The 25,630-nt window shown below is 39.4% G+C and overlaps 2 protein-coding genes across 2 annotated transcripts in view; one reads left to right on the forward strand and one right to left on the reverse strand.

Moving 5' to 3' along the window:
• EFHC2 (EF-hand domain containing 2) overlaps positions 1 to 25,630 on the reverse strand; it is a gene marked incomplete at both ends in the record, with an annotated part of 203,078 nt that overhangs the window by 112,961 nt on the left and 64,487 nt on the right. Inside the window, 1 exon segment of the mRNA XM_082680655.1 lies at positions 8,332 to 8,482. Coding sequence (XP_082536781.1) covers positions 8,332 to 8,482 — 151 coding nt within the window.
• Positions 10,254 to 20,199, forward strand: LOC309839425 (putative deoxyribonuclease TATDN2; the record flags this gene model as incomplete). Its single annotated transcript, XM_082681183.1, has 4 exons — positions 10,254 to 10,317; positions 17,997 to 18,082; positions 18,247 to 18,254; positions 18,354 to 20,199. 4 exons carry the CDS (start codon positions 10,254 to 10,256, stop codon positions 20,197 to 20,199), a joined length of 2,004 nt encoding a protein of 667 aa, XP_082537309.1.

The raw sequence follows: 25,630 nt of genomic DNA on the forward strand, positions 1-25,630 counted from the left end.
TGCAGGGGGCGCAGGTTCGTGCCCCGGTCCGGGAAGATCCCACATGCCGCGGAGCGGCTGGGCCCGTGAGCCATGGCCGCTGAGCCTGCGCGTCCGGAGCCTGTGCTCCGCAACGGGAGAGGCCACAACAGTGAGAGACCCACATATGGCAAAAAAAATAAAAAATAAAAAAACTTATATTGTGACAGTTTTTAAAATATATGAAATTTATTCAACAGCCAAGAGCTTCTTTAGGAATTCCATCTATCTTGCATTTGTACTTCACTATAAAAATTCAAATAAGCAAATTAGTGCTGATTTCTGTTCAGTAAGACTTCAAATAGAAATCCTATATTTTTCTAGGTGGGAAGAACTGGCCCACCCACTGAGCTTTTAAATAGTAATCATCACAATCATCATCATAGCCCTAGGATATGCTTTCATATATTTTTCTCATTTAATCTTCAATAATCCCACCAGGCAGATAATGCACGAAATACAAATATTCAGTTTATGGATGAGAAAACCAAAGCTCAGGATGGTTAAGTGACGTGCCCAAGGTCATGCACTCACAAATAGCAGAAAAAGATCTCGAACCTGGGTTTTTCAAGCTCTAAGTAAATATCATTACTTTCCACAGTTTGCACTGAACTGTATCTCACTGTATGACAGCCACAAATTACTTGTGAAGGAGGGGAGGGAGTGTCTTAGGCAAAACAGGATAGAAATGGGGAGAAGAGCGGCCAGATACCGTGAAACAGAGATGATGGAGTTGCTCTTCCAAAAGAACAGCCTCTCTCTTCTCTGAGAGTAAATTTCTGGAGAGGGCCCACTTGCCAGCGGCAGCAATCCCCCGCCAGGGTCAACACCACTGTCACCTGTCCCCGCCCCCCCCAGGAGCCTGCATGTCTGCAACGTCCACACTCTTCCTTATCTTAGGTCCCACACTCCTCTCACTAGATGGTTCTCAGAAGAGGCCAGGGAAGTTCTTTGTGGTAACAGAAGAGAGTCCTGACCATTCATGGATTGGAAAGAGAAAGCAGATCTAACACTAAACAAGAAAATTTTAATAACGAGAAATCCAAAGTCACAATCCCATGTTAATCAGAAAAGTAACGTGGGCATTTGAAATGTAGTTACACATGGGAGTTTTCAAAAATACATCTGTGGGACCTCTCAACTGTGCCCTTTGGGAATTAAGATTTCTATTTATTGGTATTTGTATGCTTATAGTTTTCCATGATAAATGGCAGAAACTCCACCAGCAGAAGTTTGTTCTGGAATATCAAAGAAATATGCAGGATGCCATGTCTCTGGCACACATTGAAGAGCACCCAAGACCATCAAGATATATAAACAAAAATAACATTACAAAATGGAAAAACAATAACAAAAGCACTATATCTGCCCCTGAAATGTTCAGATATTTATCTTCTTAATTGGTCCATAAAGACAATTTGGGCAGATGTCCAGGCATCAGGTGTCTGCTTTTAAGCTCTTCTTTATCTTCATGTTTCTCATCTCTCTTTCTTTTTAAAGGCCCTGCTATCTGATTATACTCTGCAAGCTTTAACTTTCTAACACTCCCCTGTGGTTTAGATCAAAATGATGATATATCCATTTATGTTTAATGCGTTTTCATTTCATTCAGTTCGGAATTGCTTTAGATCTTTGCTCATACCACTAAATTTAGTTTTTAGGAATTCACCTTCAAGAATTAAGACTCCAACCTCTTACTTCTATCTTAAGTATGTTTAGTTCATTTTAGTAACACTGCAGACCTAGGGTACATCCAAGTCTAGAGGCAGGTATTTCTTAGGCGAATGAATATACGAGTGGAATTGCCACTTGTCATCATGTGTATCCTAAAAATACTAAGACCATTCACTGTGATCAGCCATGATCGAGTATCTTTTCCTCTTATGCTCACTATAATTCCTTCACTAAAATTACTATTCCATTTCTATTTTTATAAAATGTCATCTTTGTGGAGTTTGATTTAATGAGAATAACTTTTTAAATATAGCTAACTTGACACTTGCCTTGCAGCAAAAGAATAAAAATTTTTGAATTCCATATCTCTGATCACAGTAAGAAACAATAATCCTATGCATCTCCCCCTACCCACTGAATGAGCCCCAAATGACAGCCTGTTGGGTATTCTGTCCTCTTGCTCTTGCACTACCACCTTCTTGCCTAGTTTTCCTTATACACTCTATGATCTGCTCCCAGTACCTCCCAACTCCTCGCCTCACCACTTTCCTACCTCTTTACCTCATGCTGCTCCTTTTGACTAATGTGCCTACCTCTTCCAACTTTATCTGGAGAAACTTTTGAGGTACCACTCAAATGCCTTATTCTCTAATGGATACTGGCATTTCCTCCTCTGATCCCTCAAAGTACCTCATAGCATTCATGATGACTACACTGTGTTATGGACATTGTCTGTCATATTCCTTTCCTTTTTTCCTCCCTCCCTCCCTCCCTCCCTCCCTTTTTCTTCCTTTCTTCATCAAATTTACTGAGCAGCCAGCATGCACCAAGCACCTATCTTCACAGTGACTTACCTCCACTCCTATACTCCACTCTGCTCCATTCAGTGACAGTTCTCTCCGCAAAGTCCACCCTCTGGGGTTGCCAGATTTACCGAACTGAAAAGCGAGATGCCTGGTTAAATTTGAATTCCAGATAAACAATGAATAATTTTTAGTATAAGTATGTCCCGTGTCATATTTGGGGCACAGTTATACTAAGAACTTCAAATTTAACCAGGTATCCTGTATTTTATCTGGCAACTCTACTACCATCCCACCATTCCACTTTATGGGATGCATACTTATTAGATATAGCATATGCCCAATATAAATAAATGACTTCTATTTTGTGATTATATATATATGAAATACTACCCCGTTGAGGGGCCAAAACAAGTCACTAGTGGAGATCAGTATTCTTAACCAAGGATGCACTGAAAATCAAGTAGAAGCCATTTCTTTTTCTTTCTTCCTTCCTTTTTTTTTTTTTGTTTGGTCGCACCTCGCAGCATGTGGGATCTTAGTTCCCTGACCAGGGATCAAACCCAGGCCCCCTGCATTGGGAGCATGCAGTCTTAACCACTGGACTGCCAGGGAAGTCCCAGAAGCCATTTCTTGACCCCAGGCCTACAGAATCAGAAATTCTGCGGGTGGGCCAGGAGATTCTGATGATTGCTCTCCACTGAGAACAACTGGTACAGACCTTACCAGAAAATCATGGCACGTTTCTAACGGTTATCTTTTCTTCAGTATAGCTTAGTTGGGACTTGACAGCATTTGACAAACAGTTGTTCTGTTAGACAATCAGAGGTAAAACTACTAGGATTAACCTCTGACATTCCTGGCTTGGCATAACATCGTTTTAACTATATTCCAGTAGAACAGCAACAAATTCTATGAATATAACACATCTAACCCAAAAGAGAATGATGTCCTGGCAAGAAATGAAAGCAAGCCTCGACATACATCAGTGACTTGACTTTTCACACACATATATCTCTCTGCCAACAAGGATTCGTGAATATGTTGTTCTGATGAGAAGCTACACAGAACTGAATGCCTATTTTGGCACCACGCTAAGGGATGCCTCTTTTATTTCTGGCTTATTCCAAACTCCCCCTCCCTAAAAGAATTACATGATAGGAGAGGCAACTAAGAAGGGAGGCTATAATTCATCCAGGTGCGCTAATTTCTGAATGGTCAGCTCTACAAAAAAAAAAAAAAACCAGGTGCATCTGACCTTCCAGTTCATTGGGAAAATATCAAAACCCTATGGAAGTAACAGGAGCGCCATCAGTGCCCAGCACCTAAATGTGACCCCTAACCCCTTCTGAGGGCCCACAGGCACATGAAAAGCAGTCCCAGGCCACTCAAGACACAACTGAGTGTCCCCATCCCAATGAGGTCTGAGCCCCTGGCTCAGTAAGCTCATTTCTTTTTCCCCAATCGTTTAATTTAGGAAAGCCTGAAGAAGGCATTTCAATGAACTTCCAAAGTTTCCTCTGTCCTAACAGACCTTCCTTAACAAGAATCATCATATTAATTAATTAATTAATATTTCAAGAGAGACCGGTTTCTCTCTAAACAAAACTTGATGGGAGAGTGGTTATTTGTGTTTGCTTTCCACAGGAACTGCTAGAGCCTGCCAAGTATCTCCACTCTGCTGACAAATTCAGTCTCATTACATATCGTGATTACTAATGTATTCTGTACATACCCCCTGAGCTGTGTCTCACTCAGGGAAATGTCCTGATCAGAGTGAGCCCATCAGAAATTCTGAAAATTTCAAGAGAGACTTTAAAATTGTCTTCTCCTAAGGTTTTTTTCCCCCTGAGTCTTTATGAATAACATTCCCTCCTACTTACATAAAAATTATTTTCAAGTAAATCATTATAACTATCTTCAATCTGCCTTTGGAATCTGCCTATGTGAGATTTGAAATCAAGAGGCTGAGAGAATCGAGAAGTCTTAATAAAAGCCTTTCCAAGATCCTCATAGAGGAGGTATTTCATTTTTCTTCTTGGAGTTTAATAAAACTAAGATTCACTGGACAGGGGCCAGTGAGCTACAGGAATATGAACTTTTGCCTTAAAAGTAATAAAAATAAAAACATAATGCAAGTCACTAATGCAGGTTCAGGATGTCGTATGACCTCCAGTCCATCGCTTGTGTAAATCTGATGTCATGTGGGGAAGGTAATCAAAAAATAAGCAAAGCTGGGCTTCCCTGGTGGCGCAGTGGTTGAGAGTCTGCCTGCCGATGCAGGGGACGTGGGTTCGTGCCCCAGTCTGGGAAGATCCCACGTGCCGCGGAGTGGCTGGGCCTGTGAGCCATGGCCACTGAGCCTGCGCGTCCGGAGCCTGTGCTCCGCAAAGGGAGAGGCCACAACAGTGAGAGGCCCGCGTACCGCAAAAAAACAAAACAAAAAATAAGCAAAGCTTAGTTAGGGAATATCAGAGTAAAGCATTTAAGTGAAAATGTATAAAAAAATATTTTTTTGCTAAAGCAGTAATGTCACTTACCTAAACAAATGCACTTAGGCAAAACAGATGTTCATAGAAATTAAAAGTTGTCAATTTTCTTAATGTTTTGAAATAATTCTTTAAACATTTTCTAATACATTACTGTCAATATTTAAAAACTGCATTATATATGTTTAAGATGACCCTAAAGAGTATAAAGACCTACAAATATCATATGACACTGCATATATGTGGAATCTTAAAAAATGGTACAAATTAACTTATTTACAAAACAGAAATAGAGTCACAGATATAGAAAACAATCTTATGGTTAGCAGCGGGGAAAGGGGGGGAAGGGATAAATTGGGAGATTGGGATTGACATATACACACTACTATATATAAAAGAGATAACTAATAAGGACAGCACAGGGAACTCTACTCAATACTCCATAATGACCTACATGGGAAAAGAATCTACAAAAGAGTGGATATATGTATATGTATAACTGATTCACTTTGCTGTACACCTGAAACTAACACAACATTGTAAATCAACTAGACTCTAATAAAAACTTTTTTAAAAAGTATAAAGAACACTTGTCCCTTTACAAAATAAAATATCACACTTCCAACTTTAAAAGTTTTTAACTTTAAAGTTCCAACTTTAAAAGTGAAAATCTTTTCTTAAATATCAAAGCATTTCCATATTTCCTAAAAGATTTATCATTAAGCCACAAATTCTCCAAATAAAAGCCAGGGAATAGATATTATATCAGCTGGAACACAAAGACCCATGAGGACAGTTCATATTGCCTCCCCATACCAATCCTCACCTGCTCCTCCCACCAGTAAAACCAAGCACAACACTAAATCAAATCTTCTTCCTCTTTCCACCACCTCAACAGTGGCTCTCTCCCAACATGGTACAATAGCCTGATTCTGCTCATGATCTGGGCACCCCTGATTCCCAATCCACAACTCCAGTGTCGACTTTTTTCCTGAGGACACATCCTAAGGTTCTACCTGCCTTGTGGGCAACACCACACAGATGTTCCAACACAACCTGAAAAGCCTCATGACCCAAACACACCCCAGCTCCAACTCCAATGCCACTCCTTGCTCCATGTTCCTGGGCTCTACTAACGCATCACCATCCTCTCAACCACAGCATGAGCTCTGAGACAAGCAGTTAAGATTCAGATGGAGCAAATGACTTCTCTAAGCCTGTTTCCTTTCTGTAAAAGCTGATGATAACCTACTGTAGATGGTCACTGGGGTGATTAAATGAGATAATGATAAAGTAGGTACCTTATCATTAGATATTCCCCTTCCTCACACTCTATATTTAATCGCTGGCCAAGGCCTATTAACTGCCAATCAAATGTGTCTACAATCTTTCCCCTGTGTCCTCTTCCTACCGTCATTGTCCTGGTTTGGATACTCAGCACTTCTACCCTGAACAATTGCAAAACTCCTGGACTAGTCACCTTGCTCCCTTTCCTCTCCAACCTGCTTGCCTACAAGCTCCATGAGATAGGGATATAATGAGTCTTATTCCTTTTGTCCATTTTCCCAAAACCCAGCACAGTGCCTAGCGTGGAGTAGACACTCAACAAACACTTCATGACAATGCTGACTGGCTCCAAATTCATCATCCAGACATAACGAAGCCATGCTCTAAGAACAATCTCAATCTCATGAGCACAGAAGGAAGTCCTTCGCATACTGACTCGTCATAACATTATGCTCAGAGGCCTATGGTCCTAAAACTTCTCTGTTTCTCCCCCATGGAACCCATTGTGGTGTATCAATATGGAGGCACTGGGCCCAGATAAGTATTTAGTAAGCAAAAAGTTTATTCAACATAGGCAGAAAATCATAAGATGTGTTAAATAACGATAATTTGATAGTAAGTAGAGCATGTATATGTTAAACACAGAAAGAAAGGAATGGAAGGAACAAGAGACAACTACTTTTCAGTATGTATTAAATATACATGAGGTACCTGGGCTCTGAATATTCATGATACACTAAATATACAAGAGGCACTAAATATTCATGGATACTCAATATTCATGAGGCCTTAATTTGGCCACTCATTCATTGGTGACACCCATTCTAGCCCCATGTGTCCTTTGCCCAAGAAACACAGATAAAACCCATGACTATTCAGCAGGCCGACTGGCAAGCTACAGCTGTGGCCAGGCCCACTTGTCCCTACATCTTTCCAACAGAGTGTGTGCCATTAGCCTAAGGTCCCTTCTGTCTGTGGTCTTCCTTGAACTTTAACTCTGGTCTCCAAACCATACTATTGTCAGAAAAGCCTGATGCAACGGAAGAAGAGAGAGAGGACCATTGCCTACCCCAGGATTCAGGCAGGGTGGTCCTTCCACCCACCTGTACCTTGTCCTAAGTATGTGAACCTCTCTGCCAAAAAATTATTCCTCTTACTGACCTGAGTTCTGACCCCCTAGGTCCTGTCCTTGAGGATACAGAAAATTAGGTCACCCCTCCCCCACGTGACAGCCCTTTAGATTCCTTAAGACATTTATCAGGCACACCTGAGTCTTCCCTTTACAGACAAATATCCCTTTTCACTATTCTCCCTTACACATGATAAATTTTCAGTCCTTTCACCAACATGGTTGCTGTCCCTTGAAGGCATCCGGAACTTGGCATTGTCCAAAGTAAAGGACTTACAGCACACACAGAAGAAATCGATTACCTCCCTTGACCTCTGCCATGCTTCTACTAATGCAACCTAGGATTCGCTTCTCCACTGGCCACATTGCAGAGCTAACTCTTGTCTGGCTGAAGTGGAGTATGGGTAAAGATGACTGGCATACGTGGGGCGAAGGAGCAATGGCCTTCTCTTGAAGCACTATGAAAGTCTGTAGTTAATAGGTATGAAGATGAAGAGAGAGTGGTTGAAGCAAACAGCAGTGAATTCAAGAAAGGAGAGAGAAGCCCAATCTGGAAGTGGCAGTGGAGACCAGTCTTCCCTCTACCCCTGAGGGTGTTATGAAGGAAGTAATGTGGTCATAGCAAAAAGACAAAAAAGAGTTTGAAGGAAAAAGTCAAAGACACAGGAGAGTTTGCTCATACTAGAGCAGCATGTGAAAGAAACAGGGATAACACAGAAGAGAGTGAAATGGCCAGTGTTGAGGTGAGGAGGGTAGAAAGCTGATAAGTCAGCATCAATAACTACAAGCTATCAGCATGTTTACATTCACCATTGCCAACAAGTTAGATACCTACGCAGTAGCATGGGGTCTTTTAAAAAGCGAGAGAAAGGTAGTATATAAAGGCAGTAGTTAGAAGTGAAAGAACCATAACTCTGCTTTAAATAGATACTTTGAGGCAGTCCGTTATTTTTCAATGCTGGTTCATTTACTTGAATTGTGTCATCTTCAAGGTAGAAGTAGATTTTATAGCATCTTATTCTATAGTTTTCTTGAATTTTATCAGGCACTTCATCTTCTAAATAGGCATCAAAAGATAATACCTGTTGGAATCATAATTAGAAACTAAGAAATGAAAAAAATTCAGCGAACTTAAAATCAATAAAGCTACTGCCTGTATACTTTTTGTTAACGTAAAGAAAAAATTTGAGGAAATTTTTGCAAGAGGACATTCTACACATCAGCTATGAGAATGGATATACAGTGTAGGTTACAGTATATAAAGATTATTTTATATTTTCATCACTGTCTGGTTAGAATGAGGAAATGATATTCAAGCAATGAATCCATCATTCAGCTCCACCATAAATGGAACTAGCGTCTGTCTTTGGAAGTTCACAGTGGGATTCCATGTGTATGTGTTACAGACAAAATAATATTCTTTCCCACAAGACGAATATAAGTTTTGTCATTTTTTTCTCATTAAAAATACCACAAAGCTACCTTGGTTCTAGGATAAAATTATTCTCATCTCTGGTCCTGCTGATTGCTTGCCTTGAGGCAATTCAAACAGGCGGAGCTGAAATTCTTCCAATGCACTGGAGACCCCACCCTACACTTCTTCAGGAACCTCAAAGAGCCTAGCTCAATGCTAGACCCAGCCTCATCTTACTGTGTGTGTCGGGGTGCAGGTGGGGGGTAGACATGGGTAGGAGAGGTGGATTCTAAAGTAGTTACAGTAAAAATCAGAGAGAGTAAAAAATACCCTTGAAAATTCCTTAACTACTTTGGAAAACTGTGCCTCTCAGTAAGTACAACACAGCCTGTTTTTCTCCCATGTTGAAGCCGAAGACTGACTGCCTCTTCAGTTGAAGACCAGTTGAAATAGCTTCCTTAGGTTTAGGTGCCATGTTGTATGAATAATACATACCTTTCACCATTAGAATCACTCTCAACACAACAACCTGCTTACACACACTAAGAAAGACATGGTAATTGAGGACAGTTGAAGGAACAGTAGATTCAGGCTACCATTTCAAGCTTGGCCTGGGGCACAGGCTCCTTCAGAGCTCCATTTTAATACTTCCTTTGCTCTCATTTTTGTTCAATTTTTATAATTAAAGTTGCAAAAGTTAAGTGTACATCTGTTGTAACACCAAGTTAATTCAACATAGACAGTATATATGTGAGTGAGGCTGTTAGGCACAATCTAACCTCTAGGGGTGGTCAGTTACCCTAATTAGGAATATATGCTCCAGGATTGTTTGGCAAATTTCTATCAGAAGCCCATGCTTCAGAAGTGGCTGACAAAATGCCTCAGTAGTTTATCTCTGATCAACAGAAGAGGTTTTGCTAATTATCATAAAGAATATGGTAATTAGGGCTTCCTTGGTGGCGCAGTGGTTGAGAGTCCGCCTGCTGATGCAGGGGACACGGGTTCGTGCCCCGGTCTGGGAAGATCCCACATGCCACGGAGCGGCTGGGCCCGTGAGCCATGGCCGCTGAGCCTGCGCGTCCGGAGCCTGTGCTCTGCAGCGGGAGAGGCCACAACAGTGAGAGGCCCGCGTACCGCAAAAAAAAAAAAAAAAAAAAGAATATTAGAAATGAGTTTTAGCTAGTGAAATAACTGTATTCAAAATGAATGGATAAGTTACAAATATTGACCAGCCACTGTCTTTACCAGAACAGGTTCTAGGAATCTAGTAAGCCCAGAGACCTATACCTTCAAAATGGCTCCTTTGTCTTCATTCCAAAACGGTCCTATGCTCAGCTGCTTTCTTGGGGAATTTATCCGGCCTGATTCCAGTTAGAAAGTTAGCTAAACTCACTACTAGAATGTTGTCATATTTGTGTTGAGTGAACATTTCCGGTAAGATGCTGTTGGATGGGTACAGCGTTTCCTTCTGGGGTGATGAAAATGTCTTGGAACTAAACAGAGGTGATGGTTGTACAACACTGTGAATATATTAGATGCCACTGAACTGCACGCTTTAAAATGCCTAAGGGTTAATTTTGTTATGTAAATTTTACCTCAATTTTTAAAAAAAGATGTGGGATGGCGAATTATATTGAACACTAAAATAGTAAACGTTATGTTATATGAATACTGTCTCAATTTTTTTAAAGTAGGGGGGAAAAAGATGCTGTTGGAACACCTAAAAGGACAAGACAGCTGGGGTTCCATCAAGCTTTCAGTAGAGGTAGTGAGGAAGAGCAAAATATGCCACCCTAGAAGGTGCCACTTTAGAATGTGGATTATTTTGAGCTGAAGACAGAGCCCAGCAGACCCAGGAAGAACTTTTTACCTCTCCCTTAACTGCCTAAAAGAACTTAGACACGAAACCTGCACCAGGAAGAGAGCTATTACCAGAGAAAACTTATTTATATCAGAAAGCCTTATCCAGCATGGCACGGCAAACATTTGTTTACCAAACACTTGCTCTTCTCATTTTCCTGTGAATGATCTTTGAAGCCCCAGACCTCTACCCCCCCCCTACTTAGCTCAGGATGGTATATAAGCCTCAAGTACCCGACTGCCAAAGAGTCTCATATTTTTATGGGGCTCCGACATGTACAAAATTTCCTTTTCGTCCATTAATCTGTATTATGTCAATTTAACTATTACTCCAGAGAAAGAATCTAAAAGGGAAGAAGGGAAAAGTTTTCTGCTCCTACAGTAATATTCAATCTGAAATTTTTTTCTTTGTAATTGGGTAGGAAAGTGTAGAGAGACTGTTCATACCCCACCTACCTCTATGTAGTGAATGCTACTGGTGTAAATTTGTGCATGACCAAACGGCCAGAGATCAGCTGACAATATTGTCAAGCATATAATCATTAAATATTTATCAAGCAAATGATGCACTGAAAGAGAATAAATGATGCTCAGTGGAAACAAAAAGAAAGACATGATTTTAGGTTGGACTTCAATATTTCTAGAAGAGGGACAGACTGATATTTCATGTTCTGGTCCCCTGAGAATACAGGGCTGATGAACTCCAGCGTGAAAGGTAGAGAGCAAGTCAGAGCAGTAGAGATGGAAAGATAGAAAAAGAAGAGGGAGAGGAAACTGTAAAATGTAGCAAAATGGCATTTGAGGGAAGAGATACCAAGTAGATTAAAAGTGATCTCACAAAGGTGAAAGACCTAATTGCAATGGAACTTGATGTACCAGAGAATCCAGAGAGAACAATCTAAAATAAAAACTGAGAGAAATGAAAATTTATAGAAACATAATTATGATACAAGGTTTCATCATAATTTATGATGTCAAGCAGAGACTAGATAAATAAGGTCCTAAAGGATGTAATTGGCTGTAATTTTCTTGAAAATGGAATGTAAATGTCATTTGGCAGGTTGTGTGATCTTCCATTCCCCACAGGCCTCTACAAGCCCTGTATTATATGAGGTTACCTGCCTGATCCCCAAGGCATTCAGATTTTTGATGCTAGCCAAGAGGATATAAAATCTGAAATCAATTAGCTTTAAATACTAGATATGTGATATTTCCTCATATAATGGAAAAAAATTTAATGTTAATATTTCTGAAATCAGATTCTTCTTACATGTAAAGCCAAAAGAAACTCAAAGCAGTCAGGAATGCATTTTAACGAGGAACATAGATGTAACTTGATGTAAGGTGTAAATTTAGCCTTGTGGGGAAGGAGTTAGTTCTGTTTGCACGTCAACTGAGTTCTCTGCTTTGCACTGCATATCCCAAATAGCTGGATTTTAACATTAATTTGGAATCCTAATTTTCACTTAAAATGTTTTCAAAATGTTACTGTCTGATGTAGCATTGACATAAAAATGCTAGAAGATTGTCCATCATGTGCTAGGCCATGCAATCATAAGGCAAAAACAAAAGTCTAATCTCTCAGAATAAATCACAGAATTTTAAAAGATCGTGAAGCTGGTATGACCAATGCATGAGTCATAAAGACTATTACTCAGGAACCAAACATCTGAGTGTCAAAAGCTTACAGCTGAATTCCTAGAGAAGCTGTTAGGAAAGAAAGAAGCACCAGTAATATTCAATAAAGCTCAACATTTTATAAAGAGATCAACATCATAAGTCTAAGTTTAAAATGTTTATGTTCTATTTAATGAAAAAGGCTCAGATTTAAATTGCGAGGTACTAAAGAAGAAGGTACATAATAGTAAGGATAAATGCATGCTATCATAGGTTAGTTAGTAGACAATAAAAATTTGTGTACATTTGATGCAGTGTTGTTTATTCTTCTGGAAAAAGATGTTATTATTATTATTTTTTGATGTGGAACATTTTTAAACTCTTTATTGAATTTGTTACAATACTGCTTCTGTTTTATGTTTTGGTTTTCTGGCCATGAGGCATGTGGGATCTTAGCTCCCCAACCAGGGAACGAACCTGCACCCCCTGCATTGGAAGGCGAAGTCTTAACCACTGGACTGCCAGGGAAGTCCCCAAGGTGTTATTAAATCAATGGTTTCTCTTATGACTATGGAATCTCAGAATTAAGGAAATAAACTATAATGAATTTTGTATTGCATATAGAGGATGGCTCCTTTATATATGACAATGGTATATTTTAAGAAATTTATCATATGTGAAGGGCAGCACAATATAACACCCCAAAATATGCTTCTTTGGTATAAGAATTATCTTGAGCTGATCATTTTTAAGAAACAGCTGAGAAAGGAGAAGCTCTGAAATGTGAGTAAAAGTTATCCTTTTGTAAGAGACTTTTACATGTTTAATGGAAATCTCCATTGGTAAGGGTTTCTCCCTCTCTGTGCCAGAAAAAGGAAGATAACTATATCTCTAGAAATGCATCAATGGAGAAAGCATGAACTTAAATCTGCATAACTGTACCGATCTTTATTGTGCTTTGCCTGATAACCTCCCTTAACTGGCTCCCCATACCCCGAACATCTTTTGCCTTTAGTTGGAACTAGTATTTAAGGTGGTGACTTGGGATATTTGGGAAAGTTACTCAGTTTTCCTGGTATCTCCCATGTATACAGGAGGTAAACATGCTATTAAACTTGTTTGTTTTTCTCCTGTTAAGCTGTCTTTCATTACAGGGGGCATCTCAGCCAAAAACCTAGAAGGGTAAAAGGAAAATTATTTTCCTTCCCTACATAGGCTAATTCACACACAAAAAAATTTTTTTAATAAATTTAAACTACAGAAATCATAGCCATCAATCACAAACAATACAACTAAAAATGTATCATGTAACTATAAACAAATATTGTCACCCCTAATAGTTATTGTGAGGAGAGCAAATTTTAAAATACAAAAAATTAAGTAGAGAATTTAATAAAATTTAAAGAGGTACAAACCTATAAGATAAAGCAAATCTGTACTCTTGGGTAAATTACTGGATTTAGATGATAACATATGAGAATTTAGAGTTAAAGACAGCCAACACAGGTAAATATACTAACTCAGTGATTCTCAGCCTTCTCGGCTTCACATTAGGAACTTAAAAAACAAAAGAAAACATACCCAAGCCTAAATAAATTAAACAGGAATCTTGGAGGCAGTTAAGAGGGGCATTAGTATTTTTTTTAAAGCTCCACAAGTAATTCTGAAATGCAGTCACAGTCAGCAATGGATTGAACAAAAATTTTTGAAAGTGCAAAAATTTGTCATAAGGAAAACAAGTCTAGAGCAAAAAGGATAAAAGCACAAACAGATAAATTTGAAAGGAGAAAAACAACTGCAATAAATAAATTCAAGAGTTTTTATTAATAAATAAAATAGGTAAGATTCTAGCATTGGGGAGGGAAAAAACTTTCCTCTACCCTTCTAGGTTCTTCTGACTGGTCTAACTGAATTAAACTGACGTGAGACAGATTAACAGGAGAAAAACCAAATTTCATTATGTAGTATAGGGGCTCCATAAGAATATGAAGCCCAAAGACAAGTTAGGCAATTGAAGCTTATATGCCATCTGAGAGAAGGGGAAGTGGGTAGGGGTTGCAACTTCAAAGGGGAGGAAGGCAATTCACAAGAAGATGAAAAAAAGCAAATGTTTGGTAAACAAACGTTTGCTGAGCCATACAGAAGCAATGGGAGAAAGAGAGGAATTTTAACTGACACTTTGCTAGGTTCCTCCCTGTCTCCCTTCATGGAACAGGTCCTGTATCTAAATTCTTTTAGGCAGTTAGGGAGAAAGTCAAAGGCTCTTCCTTAGTCTTTTGGGCCTTGACTGTTTTCAGCTCAGGATAATCCACATGCCTAAGAGACACTATTTGGGGTGGCAAATTTTGCTCCCCTGCACTAGCAAAGATAATCAAATAATGTAAATAAACAAAATCAGAAACGAGATAGTGCACAACATAGAGATGTAATAAATTATAAGATGTAAATTATCTTATTATAATAAATTATTCAAGCTTTTATGAACATAAATTTTAAAACCACAATTAAATAAGTGATTTTCTGTAAGAACTGTGAAGTATCAAAACACAATGAATAAACTAATAACCAAGTAAGAAGTAAAAAAATTACCAAAGTATTGCCCCAACAAAGGCTCCAACCAGGATGATTTACTAATAGATTCTTTCAAGCTTTCAAGGAAAAGAAAAGCACCACTTTATATAACTCCCCCAGGATACCAAAAAAGATGGAAAGCTGTAAAGGTGAATTCCAATGCCTAATACACAAGGTATTAAAAAAAAAAAAAAGAAAACTATGGAGCAATAGTTTTCACCCTGGCTTCACATTAGAATCACCTGTAGAGCTTTATAAAATCGTGATGTTTGGGCCACATCCACACCTATACACACCCACACACAATGAAATCAGAATCCCTCAGGTCAGGCCCAGGTATCAGTGATTTTAAAGCTCCCCAAGTGATTACAATGTGCAAGCCTAGGTTGAGAACTACTGTTCCAGAGCAATTTCACTATTTATGATTTATAGAGCAAAGATCCTAACTAAAATACAAGCAAACAAAATTCAAGAGTCCATAACAGTCATAAGCAAACTACACAAAAAGCAGCATTTTCCTCACAGATGCAAAGATGTTTCTAAATTAGGAAGTAAGAGCAAATATATAATGATCTCAAACTGTTTCCTACCACATACGTTTTAAAATTCAAGAGTAATTCCTTAACAGGATAAAAAAGCATCTGCTTTAAAACAATAGCCTACATATCCAGTATTATATGTAATTGAACTATGTGTCTGCTACAATCAGGAACAGAACAAAAATGCCCCTACCAACATCATGATTTAATATTTTTTAGGAGTTCTGGACAATGTAAGAAGTAAAAATATTAGCAAGAAAGAGACAAAAGCTATCATTATAGATAGACAAAATAATGGCATAGGGAAACGCTGAAAAACTAAGAATAAATAAAAGATTTCAGCATAACCACAACTGAATCAAAAATATTCTTATGTACTAGCAATAACCACCTGAAAATACAGTGGAAGAAAACGGTATATTCACAATAGAATAAAAAATTACAAAACACTTAAAAATAGTTTTAATGAAAACTCTGTGACCCAGATAAAACTCTAAAAGTATTTACTAGAAGATATATGAAAACTTGACAAATAATAGGACAGGCAAAGTATATTCTGGATAAGCAGACTAAAATAACATATTTCAAATGTATATTTCATTGATGTTTTGGAAGGACTTGAAAAAATAATTCTAATTTCATCTGATAAACAGTCAGCCTATTAAAGATAATTATGAAAATTAAGAGTAATGTAGAAGACCTAACTGTCCTAGATTTTATACCTTACTTACTATTATGCTTCAGTTATTAAAACAGTGCAAAACCAGAGTAATGAGAGACACACTAGTGTGTGGAAAAGAATAGATAGTCTGGAAATACGCTCTATTACATATAGGAATTTAACACATGATGAAAGAGGAATCATGTCAGCAAGTGAAAAAAGTACTAACTTGGAAAACCATCAATGTATATCTCCACCTAAAATAAATTATAACCCAAAATAAATACCAGATGGATTATCAGCTTAAATATAACAAATCAATCCCTTTTAGCCTCCAAAAAAAATTATATATGTGGCAAAGCCCTGAAAGGGAGGATGACCATTCCAGATTTAAGCGAAAAAGACAAAATTATGAAAGAAAATATTAAAATTTAACTACAAAAACAAGTTATAACTTCAATAGGCTAAAATATAAATTAAAAACAAGCAACATACAAATAAGAAATTTAGAACATATGACAAAAGCTTAATTTATAAAAAAAATTTTAATTAATTCTTAAAGGATCTTAAGAAAGAAATAAAAACAGAACTTAAAATGCAGGAGAGGTTCAATTTAAAAAAGGAAAATATTCACTCTAAAAAAGTATCAGGTAAGTACAAATTAAAATAACAGTGAGGTGCCGGTTTTGTTTGTTTCTCCTATTAAATGAGCCTGGTAGGGTTATTCATTACCCATGGTATTTTAAATTATTGCAGTTCTTCTGAGGTAGTGTGATGCTCTGAAGAGCCATTTTAAAATTCCTATACTTCTTCTCAGGAACTCCATTTCCGGGCACGCAGCCCAAAGAAACAAACCAAAATATGGAGAAACATATGTGCAAAGATGTTCTTTGCAGCATTTTTTTTATTACACAAAAAAATTAGAGTGGGATAAATTAAAGATCTAACAAGAAAGGAAGGATCTGGTGAATTATGGCACATGTATGTATTCTATGGCATATTATGAAGGCAGTAGTATGATGTTTTTTAAAACGATGCAGCAATAAGAGAAATGCTTAGGATATGCACAAATGTTGAGTGAAAAAAACCCACAGGACTGAAAATGGTAACATACTACAACTATGTTTTCAAAACCATGTATATTTAAACTATGCTTTATAAACCATAATTATGCTTTTCAAAAACACTGGTGGGAGGGGTGGGAGGAAAGTAACAAAAAGCAAGCAATGGCGGCAACTCCAGTGACGGGCTGGCTGCGACGCACACGAGGGGCGGGGGGCAGTGACAAAAAGCAAGCAATGGCGGCAACTCCAGTGGCGCGCTGGCTACGACGCACATGAGGCAGGGGCGGACGGGTGCGAGGGACAGCTGTGGAGAGGAGGGAACAGACCAGAGGTAGAAGAATGGGGGGGCACCCTGTGTGGCAGGAGTACTTCCGGTGGCCAGGGCAGGTGGGTGGAAGGAGCTGTGCCCTCCCCCCACCTTCTCCAGCGCTGGGTTCAGCCCCGCCCTCCTGTACTCCCTCAGCAGCCTGGACCTCTAGGCCACCAGCCCAGCTCAGGGGCCCCTGTGTGGGGTCCCTAAATTACCTTGCAGCGTTTTCGAGGGCTCTGACATCTCACAAGGGCCTTGTATTCCAAACCAAATAGAAAAGCTTTCTAATCCCAGAAGTGCTTTGATGTCCCGTAAGTGCCTTGACGCCCCGGAAGTAACTGTGTAAAAAAAAAAAAAAAGTCGCTGCCATTTTTCTCGGGAGCTCGCTGAGGGCTTGGGCGCCGAGCCAAGCCTTCAGGCGATCCTGGATCTTTGTGACTTTTCCGAATAGTTTTGAGATCACAAACTCAGTAGAAGGACTTTGACATCTCTGGAACACGGAGAACTGTGATGGGCCAGTGAAAGAAAGGAGTAAGTGCCCTAAGCCACGGGGGTGGGAGCGGCGCAAGGTAAAGGACCACAAGGAGCCCCCAGCAAACGCGGATGCCTCCGGGGGCCCAGTGACGTGGCGTCCTCCAGCCAGCCAGCTTAGGGCTGTGCATTACGTCCAGGGGAGCCTAGCCGCCCGGGTGCCTGAAAGCTCAGAAGGAGGTCCTTGCGGCCTTCAAGCCGAGGTTTCCTGGGGTTCATCCTGTCAGGGAAATTCCACCTCCTCATCTTACTTCTCTTTATACTCTTCCCATTCCTCAGGTTCGCGTGTGGGTGGAGCAGCCTCCAAAGACTGCCTGATTCGGAGCACTCCGGGTTCCTCTCGTGCGTGGAATCGCCTCAGCGCCATCCCCTTTGTGCTTTGCCAGCCCCGTTCTAGAAGAAATGGCTTCTTCAAAAGATGTCCACAACCTTACGGGGAATTCCAAACATAGTTTCTATAGCTCCATAAACCCTGAATTTGCAGCCATAGCTGAGGGTCAGAATAATGCGACTGAGGAAGCAGACGAGGGCCAGAGAAGCTGGGGTAGACAGCAAGACCAAAGCTCTTCAATGATATATGTGAAGGCGATCCGGGGCATGCTGGGAACATTGATGTTAGAAGGAGACGCTGCCACTAATACAAATTGGAGCCCAAGACAGCAGCCCAGCTCTGGAGGAAGATCAGCCACAGATGTCCCCTTCTCTGCTCCTCAAAGAATAGTGTCTGCCTCAGAGGTCAGAGAGAAGATAGACACAAGCGACTTCTGTGACAGGAGAATGATGGTACATCGTGAGAAGCCACTTGGTGACCCAAGGGCACTCATTTTTGAAGGCAGCTCTCCAGCCCTAAAATTTCTAGACAGACGTGACTGTCATTCACAAATCCAGAAGCATCAAGATAAGAGTATTGTAATTGAGCACCCTTCTTCAGGAGGTGGCTGGTCTGACGTGGATGAGAGTTCTGCCTTCAGATCCCCTCAGGAGGAGCCAGTCTCACTCAGTGCCGCAAGAATTTCAAGGCCTCCATCCTTCACAGCTGAGCCTGTCACCTACTGGCCTAATTTGTATAGTGGTCCTTGGCATGACTCTGCCAGCTACTGGCCCAGTAGTCCCAAGCCTCCTTGCCTTCTCTCCATGGGCGGCAGCAGCAGCAGCAACACATCCCAGGCTGGGAAGAGCAGCCAGAGTTTCTTGAGTGGTTATACCTTCAATTTTCCAGTGTACTCCCCAACCTGGTCCAGAGAACTTAAGTCATCAGAAGAAAATCAGTCTCCAAATTCTCATTCATTTCATTTCTCCAGAAGTTCAGAAGCCAGGATGAAGGAGAGGAGACACCATCTCCAAGAGGAGACACCATCACGTTCTCGGGGAGGACATGCATCTCATTCCCTGCCAAGGAGCCACTGGAAAAAAAGCCTACAGGCGGGTTTCATTGATACCCATTGTCACCTGGACATGCTCTATTCCAGGTTGTCTTTCACAGGGACGTTTAACAAGTTCAGAAAAATATATAGCAGCTCCTTCCCTAAGGAATTTCATGGCTGCATCTCTGATTTCTGTGATCCTCGCACACTGAAGGATGGTATATGGGTGGAGCTGTTGAAAGAGGATCTGGTCTGGGGGGCCTTTGGCTGTCACCCCCATTTTGCACGTTACTACCGTATGAGTCACGAAACAGATATTGTGCAAGCCTTACGGCACCCCAAGGCTGTAGCATATGGAGAAATTGGCTTGGATTACTCCCATAAGTGCAGCACACCTGTCCCACAGCAGCAAAAGATATTTGAGAGACAGCTGCAGCTGGCCATCACTTTAAACAAGCCCGTGCTGATCCACTGCCGAGAAGCTGAGAAAGATCTGAGGGACATCCTGAAAAAAATTATGCCCTCTGACTACAAGATCCATTGGCATTGCTTCATTGGCAGTTACGCAGTCATCGAGCCCCTTCTGGACTACTTCCCCAACATGTCTGTGGGCTTCACTGGAGTCCTGACTTACCCTTCTGCCTGGGAGGTCCACGATGCTGTGAGAAAGATCCCACTGGAGAGAATCGTCGTGGAAACCGATGCTCCCTACTTCATCCCTCGTGGGGTTCCCAAAAACCTTTGCCCACTTGCCCACCCAGGCCTGGCCCTGCATACGGTTCAAGAGATTGCCAGAATCAAAGGTCAGCCACTCTCCCACACCTTGGCCACCTTACGAGAGAACACTAGTCGCCTCTACAATATTTAAGCAGAGAGGGCACAGTCAGGAGTCTTCCAGAAAAGGGAGACCAGCAGGCTGACAACATAGACTTGGTTTGAACTCTGCCTGTGTCCCAGGTCAAGGATGTGTTTGGCAAGCCCATTGGAACAGAAGAAACCAGGACAGGATGTTCTCCACAAAACTTCTTCATAAGACTTCTGCTTCCGGCTGGTAGGGTGGGGTGCAGTGGGATGGGAGGAAGACTAAGGGGAACTGCCCTTGATGTTATTAGGGGTTTCCTTCCAGCCCAGTTGTGCCAGGGTAGTCAGTAGAGAAGAAAGAGTTCCATAAGGTTCTGGTTTGCTAATCCAAATCCCTGTTCTCTGCAGCCTGTGTTTCTGAGCAGTTGGTGACTAAAGTCACCCACCTACTTGTCTTTAAAAAAAAAACAAAGCAAGGAATGTTGAATTTTAGAAGTGAGCTAGGTGATTTGTTCCGTTTATTCCCAAAATGTATTTGTTATTATAGGAATTCTATAGTCCATATGGGTTGTTGTTAAATTTGTAAATTCAGTGACTGTTCAACTTGCAATTTCTTATTTCTAAAGATAAACCAACAGTAGCATTTCATCTAAGAGGAAATCAATTTAGATAAAAATTAGTTAATAGTCATAATGTGCCAGGGAGGGCTGTGGGGGACCTTAGAATTGATGGGAGCCAAATCGGTTGAATTTTACAACCACTGAGGAGATGAGTTTTGAATCTGAACTGAACTCCCTCCCCACACTTGGATAATTCCAAAGCTCTTCAGATAACTAGCATACTAGTAATAGCAACTCTTCATTCAAATTGCTCTGGTTCTTAACAAGGCCCAAATGTATATCATTTAGAAATACCATTCTCCACAAGGGCAGAAACAGAGAAGAGCTTCAGCTGCCCATTTGGCAAACAGCCTTCCTCCTTGAGAAATTAAAATGAACCCACATTTTAAGGAAAACATTTGAGTTAGGAAATTTAGCTTTGCCATCCAAGGCACACACCTAAGTCTAGGAGTCCGATTACTGGATGAGAAATTCCATTTTTAAAATGGAAAATCTCTTTTACTCTTGAAAACTAAATCAATGAAAAGAGGCCCAGCATACTTCAGACTTCTCTAGTTTCCTTTGTGCCTATTTATGAGGATCCAGAAAAATCAGCTGGCTCCTCACCATCTGGTTCTCAGCTCAGAAGTCTCCTCCACAGAGAAGCCCTCCCTGACCACCAATCTGTAAGTGTTCACCTCACCTGGGAGGAAAAAAAATCCTGGACTTACTATTTTGATTTAATCCTAGCACTTAGCCCTGTCTGAGATTGTGTTGTTAATAGATATGTGTGTTCATTGGTTATCTTCCCCACTATATTGTAAGTTTCCAAGCTTGTTAGTCTCCTTCACACTGTACGTACACCCGATGTTAGAAGAGTGCCTGGAACGGAGCAGGCACTCAGCAAAGATTTCTTGGATTAACATATGAATGAATAACTTCGTTAACACCTGGCAGTTAATGATAGTATTTGGGCGAGGTGGCAGATATTAGTAAGAGAATAGAGTAATAAGCCATCCTAGTTCTAGCATTCCTCTTTAATTTACAAGGCAAGGCAAGGTTGAAAGGCCACCTATATTCTGCCGGTAGATGTCATCCATAATAAAAGAAATAAATGAAAAAGATCAAGCTCTACCAGGAACTTGACAGTTCATATTTCCTATAAATAACACTGAGTATAGCATAGATTTCCCCTTTGTTGGGAAGCCAGTCTTTTGAGAAGAAGAAAGCTGTAGCTGAAGTGCTTCACTTTCCTTAGTAGAACGAAAGAAGCTGATGCAGTGTTAAAGGTGCAACTTGATTATATTTTGCAAGACAGAAGACGTTCAAAAATTAAGCCAATGCTTTGAGTTAGGAAGGTTTTCTTCCATTTAATGTACACTTTAAATAGACATTGTTCACAGTGTGTCCCTCAACCCACTGGAGCCCTGAGCTTGTGATAAACAATTTTAGGGAGAGGGTTCCATGGGCACACACTTTTGGTAAATAATGAGTTGTACAAAGTTCCTCAGATTTTTTTTTCATTTCACATTTCCTGTGATATGCTAACGTGAGCCACAAATACCCAAGAAGGTGTTTCTCAAAGTTACTTCTAGATTAATTTGATTAACTTGAGGTACAATTCAATGAGCTCAAGTTCTTTGGAAACACGACCTTAGTCACACTCTTGCTGTTGTGATGCCCTTATCACATTTTGTGCATATCTCCACTCATCACATTCCTTTCTCACAACATAAGATCTGTGGAGAACACAATGTTATTCATCTGATTCTAGCAAAGTGACATTACCAAGTGAGCATTTTAAAAATGGGTGTGAATGAACGGTTGCTTTTGTAAGCACACAATCAACAAGATAAACAGGATATACACATATTATAATTAAAGTAAGTTTCCTTTCCAAAAAAAAAATGATCTTCTTATATGGAGAAAATACTTTCCTTACCTGCTCCTCTCCCTCTACAATTTTGATGGCAAATGCACAGACCATACTCTGCAGTGTTTCTAACATGCAGGAGAGAACCTTGCCATAATTCAGCTTTATTTCTTTAGGAACGGGAGTGAGCAATATAGTCTTTTCTGAGTGTAGTACATCCAGAGTGGCCTAAGTCAAAACTCACAATCTTCCTTTACTTATTTCTTGAATACAGTAAAGAACACTTGTTTCATCTATTCATGTTACTAGTAAAAAACAAAAACAAGAAAAAAAACACAAAAAACAAGAACCAAAGAAACCACAAACAAAAAAAACCCACCAAAAAAACACAAAAAACCCACAAAAACGAACAAAAAAACAACTCGTGATCCAGATGTCCCTCCCTCCCTCCCACCCTCCCTATCCCACCCCTCTAGGCAGTCACAGAGCACGGAGCTGATCTCCCTGTGCTATGCGGGTTTGAGACTACCAAAGAGCACAAAGTGGGGGGAAAAGTCCACAACCCTACTACTTAGAGACAATCACTTCAACAACTGGAGTAGCTCTTTGGAGGTTTTCTCTAATATTTCCCTAGTTATTGGCCAATTCCAGTGTTGTACTCCTTGAGTCAACTTTGCTACTTAATATTTACTATAATATTCACTTCACTTTATAATTAGCATAAGCAGTGCATTTTATTTCCTATGAATTTGTGATTTAAATACATTATTTTGTGTATTTTTGTTTGCTTTCCTGAGTAAATAAGCTAGAAGTCTAGAAGTTTGTTAATTCTGTTGTTTTTAAGACTCAACTCCTTGACTTCTTGTTCAAATCTATTCTGTTTACTGATTTACAAAATTCTGCTTTTAAATTTATTAATTTTTTCCTTCAGTTCTCGGATGAAATTTTTTGTGTTATGCTTTTTCTAGTGCCTTAATTAAATGCTTGGTTTATTTTTAATTTGGGGGGGAAAGAACAAAGCATTCAATATTATAAATCTGCCTTACTTATAACTCTGCTGTATCTATAGGACTTTTTATTTTAATGAAGTTCATTTTCTCACTATAAAAATTAATACATATGCATTACAAAAATATGAAAATAGGAACAGAAAGAAGTGTAGGATATTTCTACTACCTAGAACCCACTGTTTTGTTAATGTCTTTCCTTAACATAATGGTGATTCTATGTCAAATTGTGTATACTTTTAAGAAATTCATATTTTCATTATGCCAAATTATATATACTTTAAAAAAATGATTATATTTTCATGCCCATACTCACTGAAGATTTATGTGCCACAAAATCCCGCCACCAATCTATATACAGTTTTCATGTTCTGGTGTATTTTTACTTTAAAAGTCTTTTTTCTTTTTTAATGTAGTTAAAAACACAAAGTATATATGTTTATTAAGCAGAGTTAAAAGAAGGAATATTTACAGGTCCTAGAGAAAGATGATATAAGAAGCCTTTTTCCCCATTGATTGAGAGAGATTTCAACTCTATTCATTGTTACTTTTAATTTGTAAAGAATTGTCAGTTCAAGTGTGAATAGCAAAAAATTAACATCTATTGGAACAACTCCCTTGAATGGCGAAAAATACTATATTTTTTCTTTTTATATCCCTATCTTGCATTTGTCATTTTATTATTATTTATTGTGCTTTTATCTTTCAATAAACATTTAAAATGTTTACACTGTTTTCAACTTTATTTATATTTTATAATTACTTATAAGTTTGTTTCCATTGCTCACCACTAACCCTTTTATTTCATGACTTCCCTCATGGTTGAACTGTTTAATTTGCTTTACAACTGGCTGGAGGACATGTTCAAGCAACTTTCTCAGGAAAAGTATGTGGACGGCATATTTGTGAGAAATCATATATCTGAGAACATCCTTCTGTGGCTTTCACTAATACCACCTTGGCTGAGTCTAGAATTTGTGGGTCACAAACATTTTCCCCTAAAAGTTATAGACATTGCTTCCCTGTCTTCTGGCATTTAAGACTGCAGAGAATTCTGATGTCAACTTCTCCTTCTTTGGGGGTTAAACTACTTTTTCTCTCAGGATGCTAGGTAATTAATTTGCTTTATCCTTGACATTAACATAAAAAACGTCAGACTATATCTAATTATCGGTCTCTTTTTTTGTTGTTTTCTCTGGTACACGGTAAGCATTTGATCTGTAGATCTGTGTGTTTTTATAGTCCAGAAAGTTGGTTTTGTTTTTATTGTTTTTTTATGGCATGCTTAACTGATTTGGTTGCTTTTAATCTAGCTTCTAATTCTTTCGGAACAATTGTCTATATATTATAAGAGCTCCATCCTCTGTCCAACCTTTCATTACCTATCTCAAGCTCTCATATCTGACCTTTTCCTCTGCATTCTGGGAGAATTTCTCAAGTTTGCCTTTTCCATTACTCATCTCATTTTCTCCAGTTTCTTTTTTTAAAAATTTTACTACGTATAATGCTTTTTAGTTTCCTCACATTTCTTCCTCCTTCAGCAAGTTCCCTTTCCTTTTCACCTACAGTCTCATTCAACAATATTTTAAACGTATTCTCTTTTCTCCTTCTAGACTTCACTTCAGTTTGCTTTAAATGCTTACTTTGTTTTGTATACTTCTTTGCACTCAATAGAAAGCACAAAGCAAATCATTATCAAAAATATTCATTTTCCTATAGAAGGCATATTTTTTAAATAAATATTGTTTTTCCTCTGCTTCTTAAATACTATGTTCTCCTCCATTTACACCGCAGAGCCTTTTCAGAAACCTTCTGTTGGGTTTCTTTGTTCATTCTTGAACAAAGAGCAGTCTATCCAGGCTGATGTTTTTCTAAAAATAGGGTGGGCAGGTCTTCTTTCCTTCCTTCAGCGTCCATTCCAATGTTCTGATTCTTCCTCTCAGTGGGAAGCTGGTTGATAGAAATTCATATACATGAATGTTAAGGGAAGCAGGGACGGAATTGGGGCCATGGAGAGTC

This window comes from Grampus griseus (genome assembly GCF_964374135.1).
Source record: "Grampus griseus genome assembly, chromosome: X".
NCBI lineage: Eukaryota > Metazoa > Chordata > Mammalia > Artiodactyla > Delphinidae > Grampus > Grampus griseus.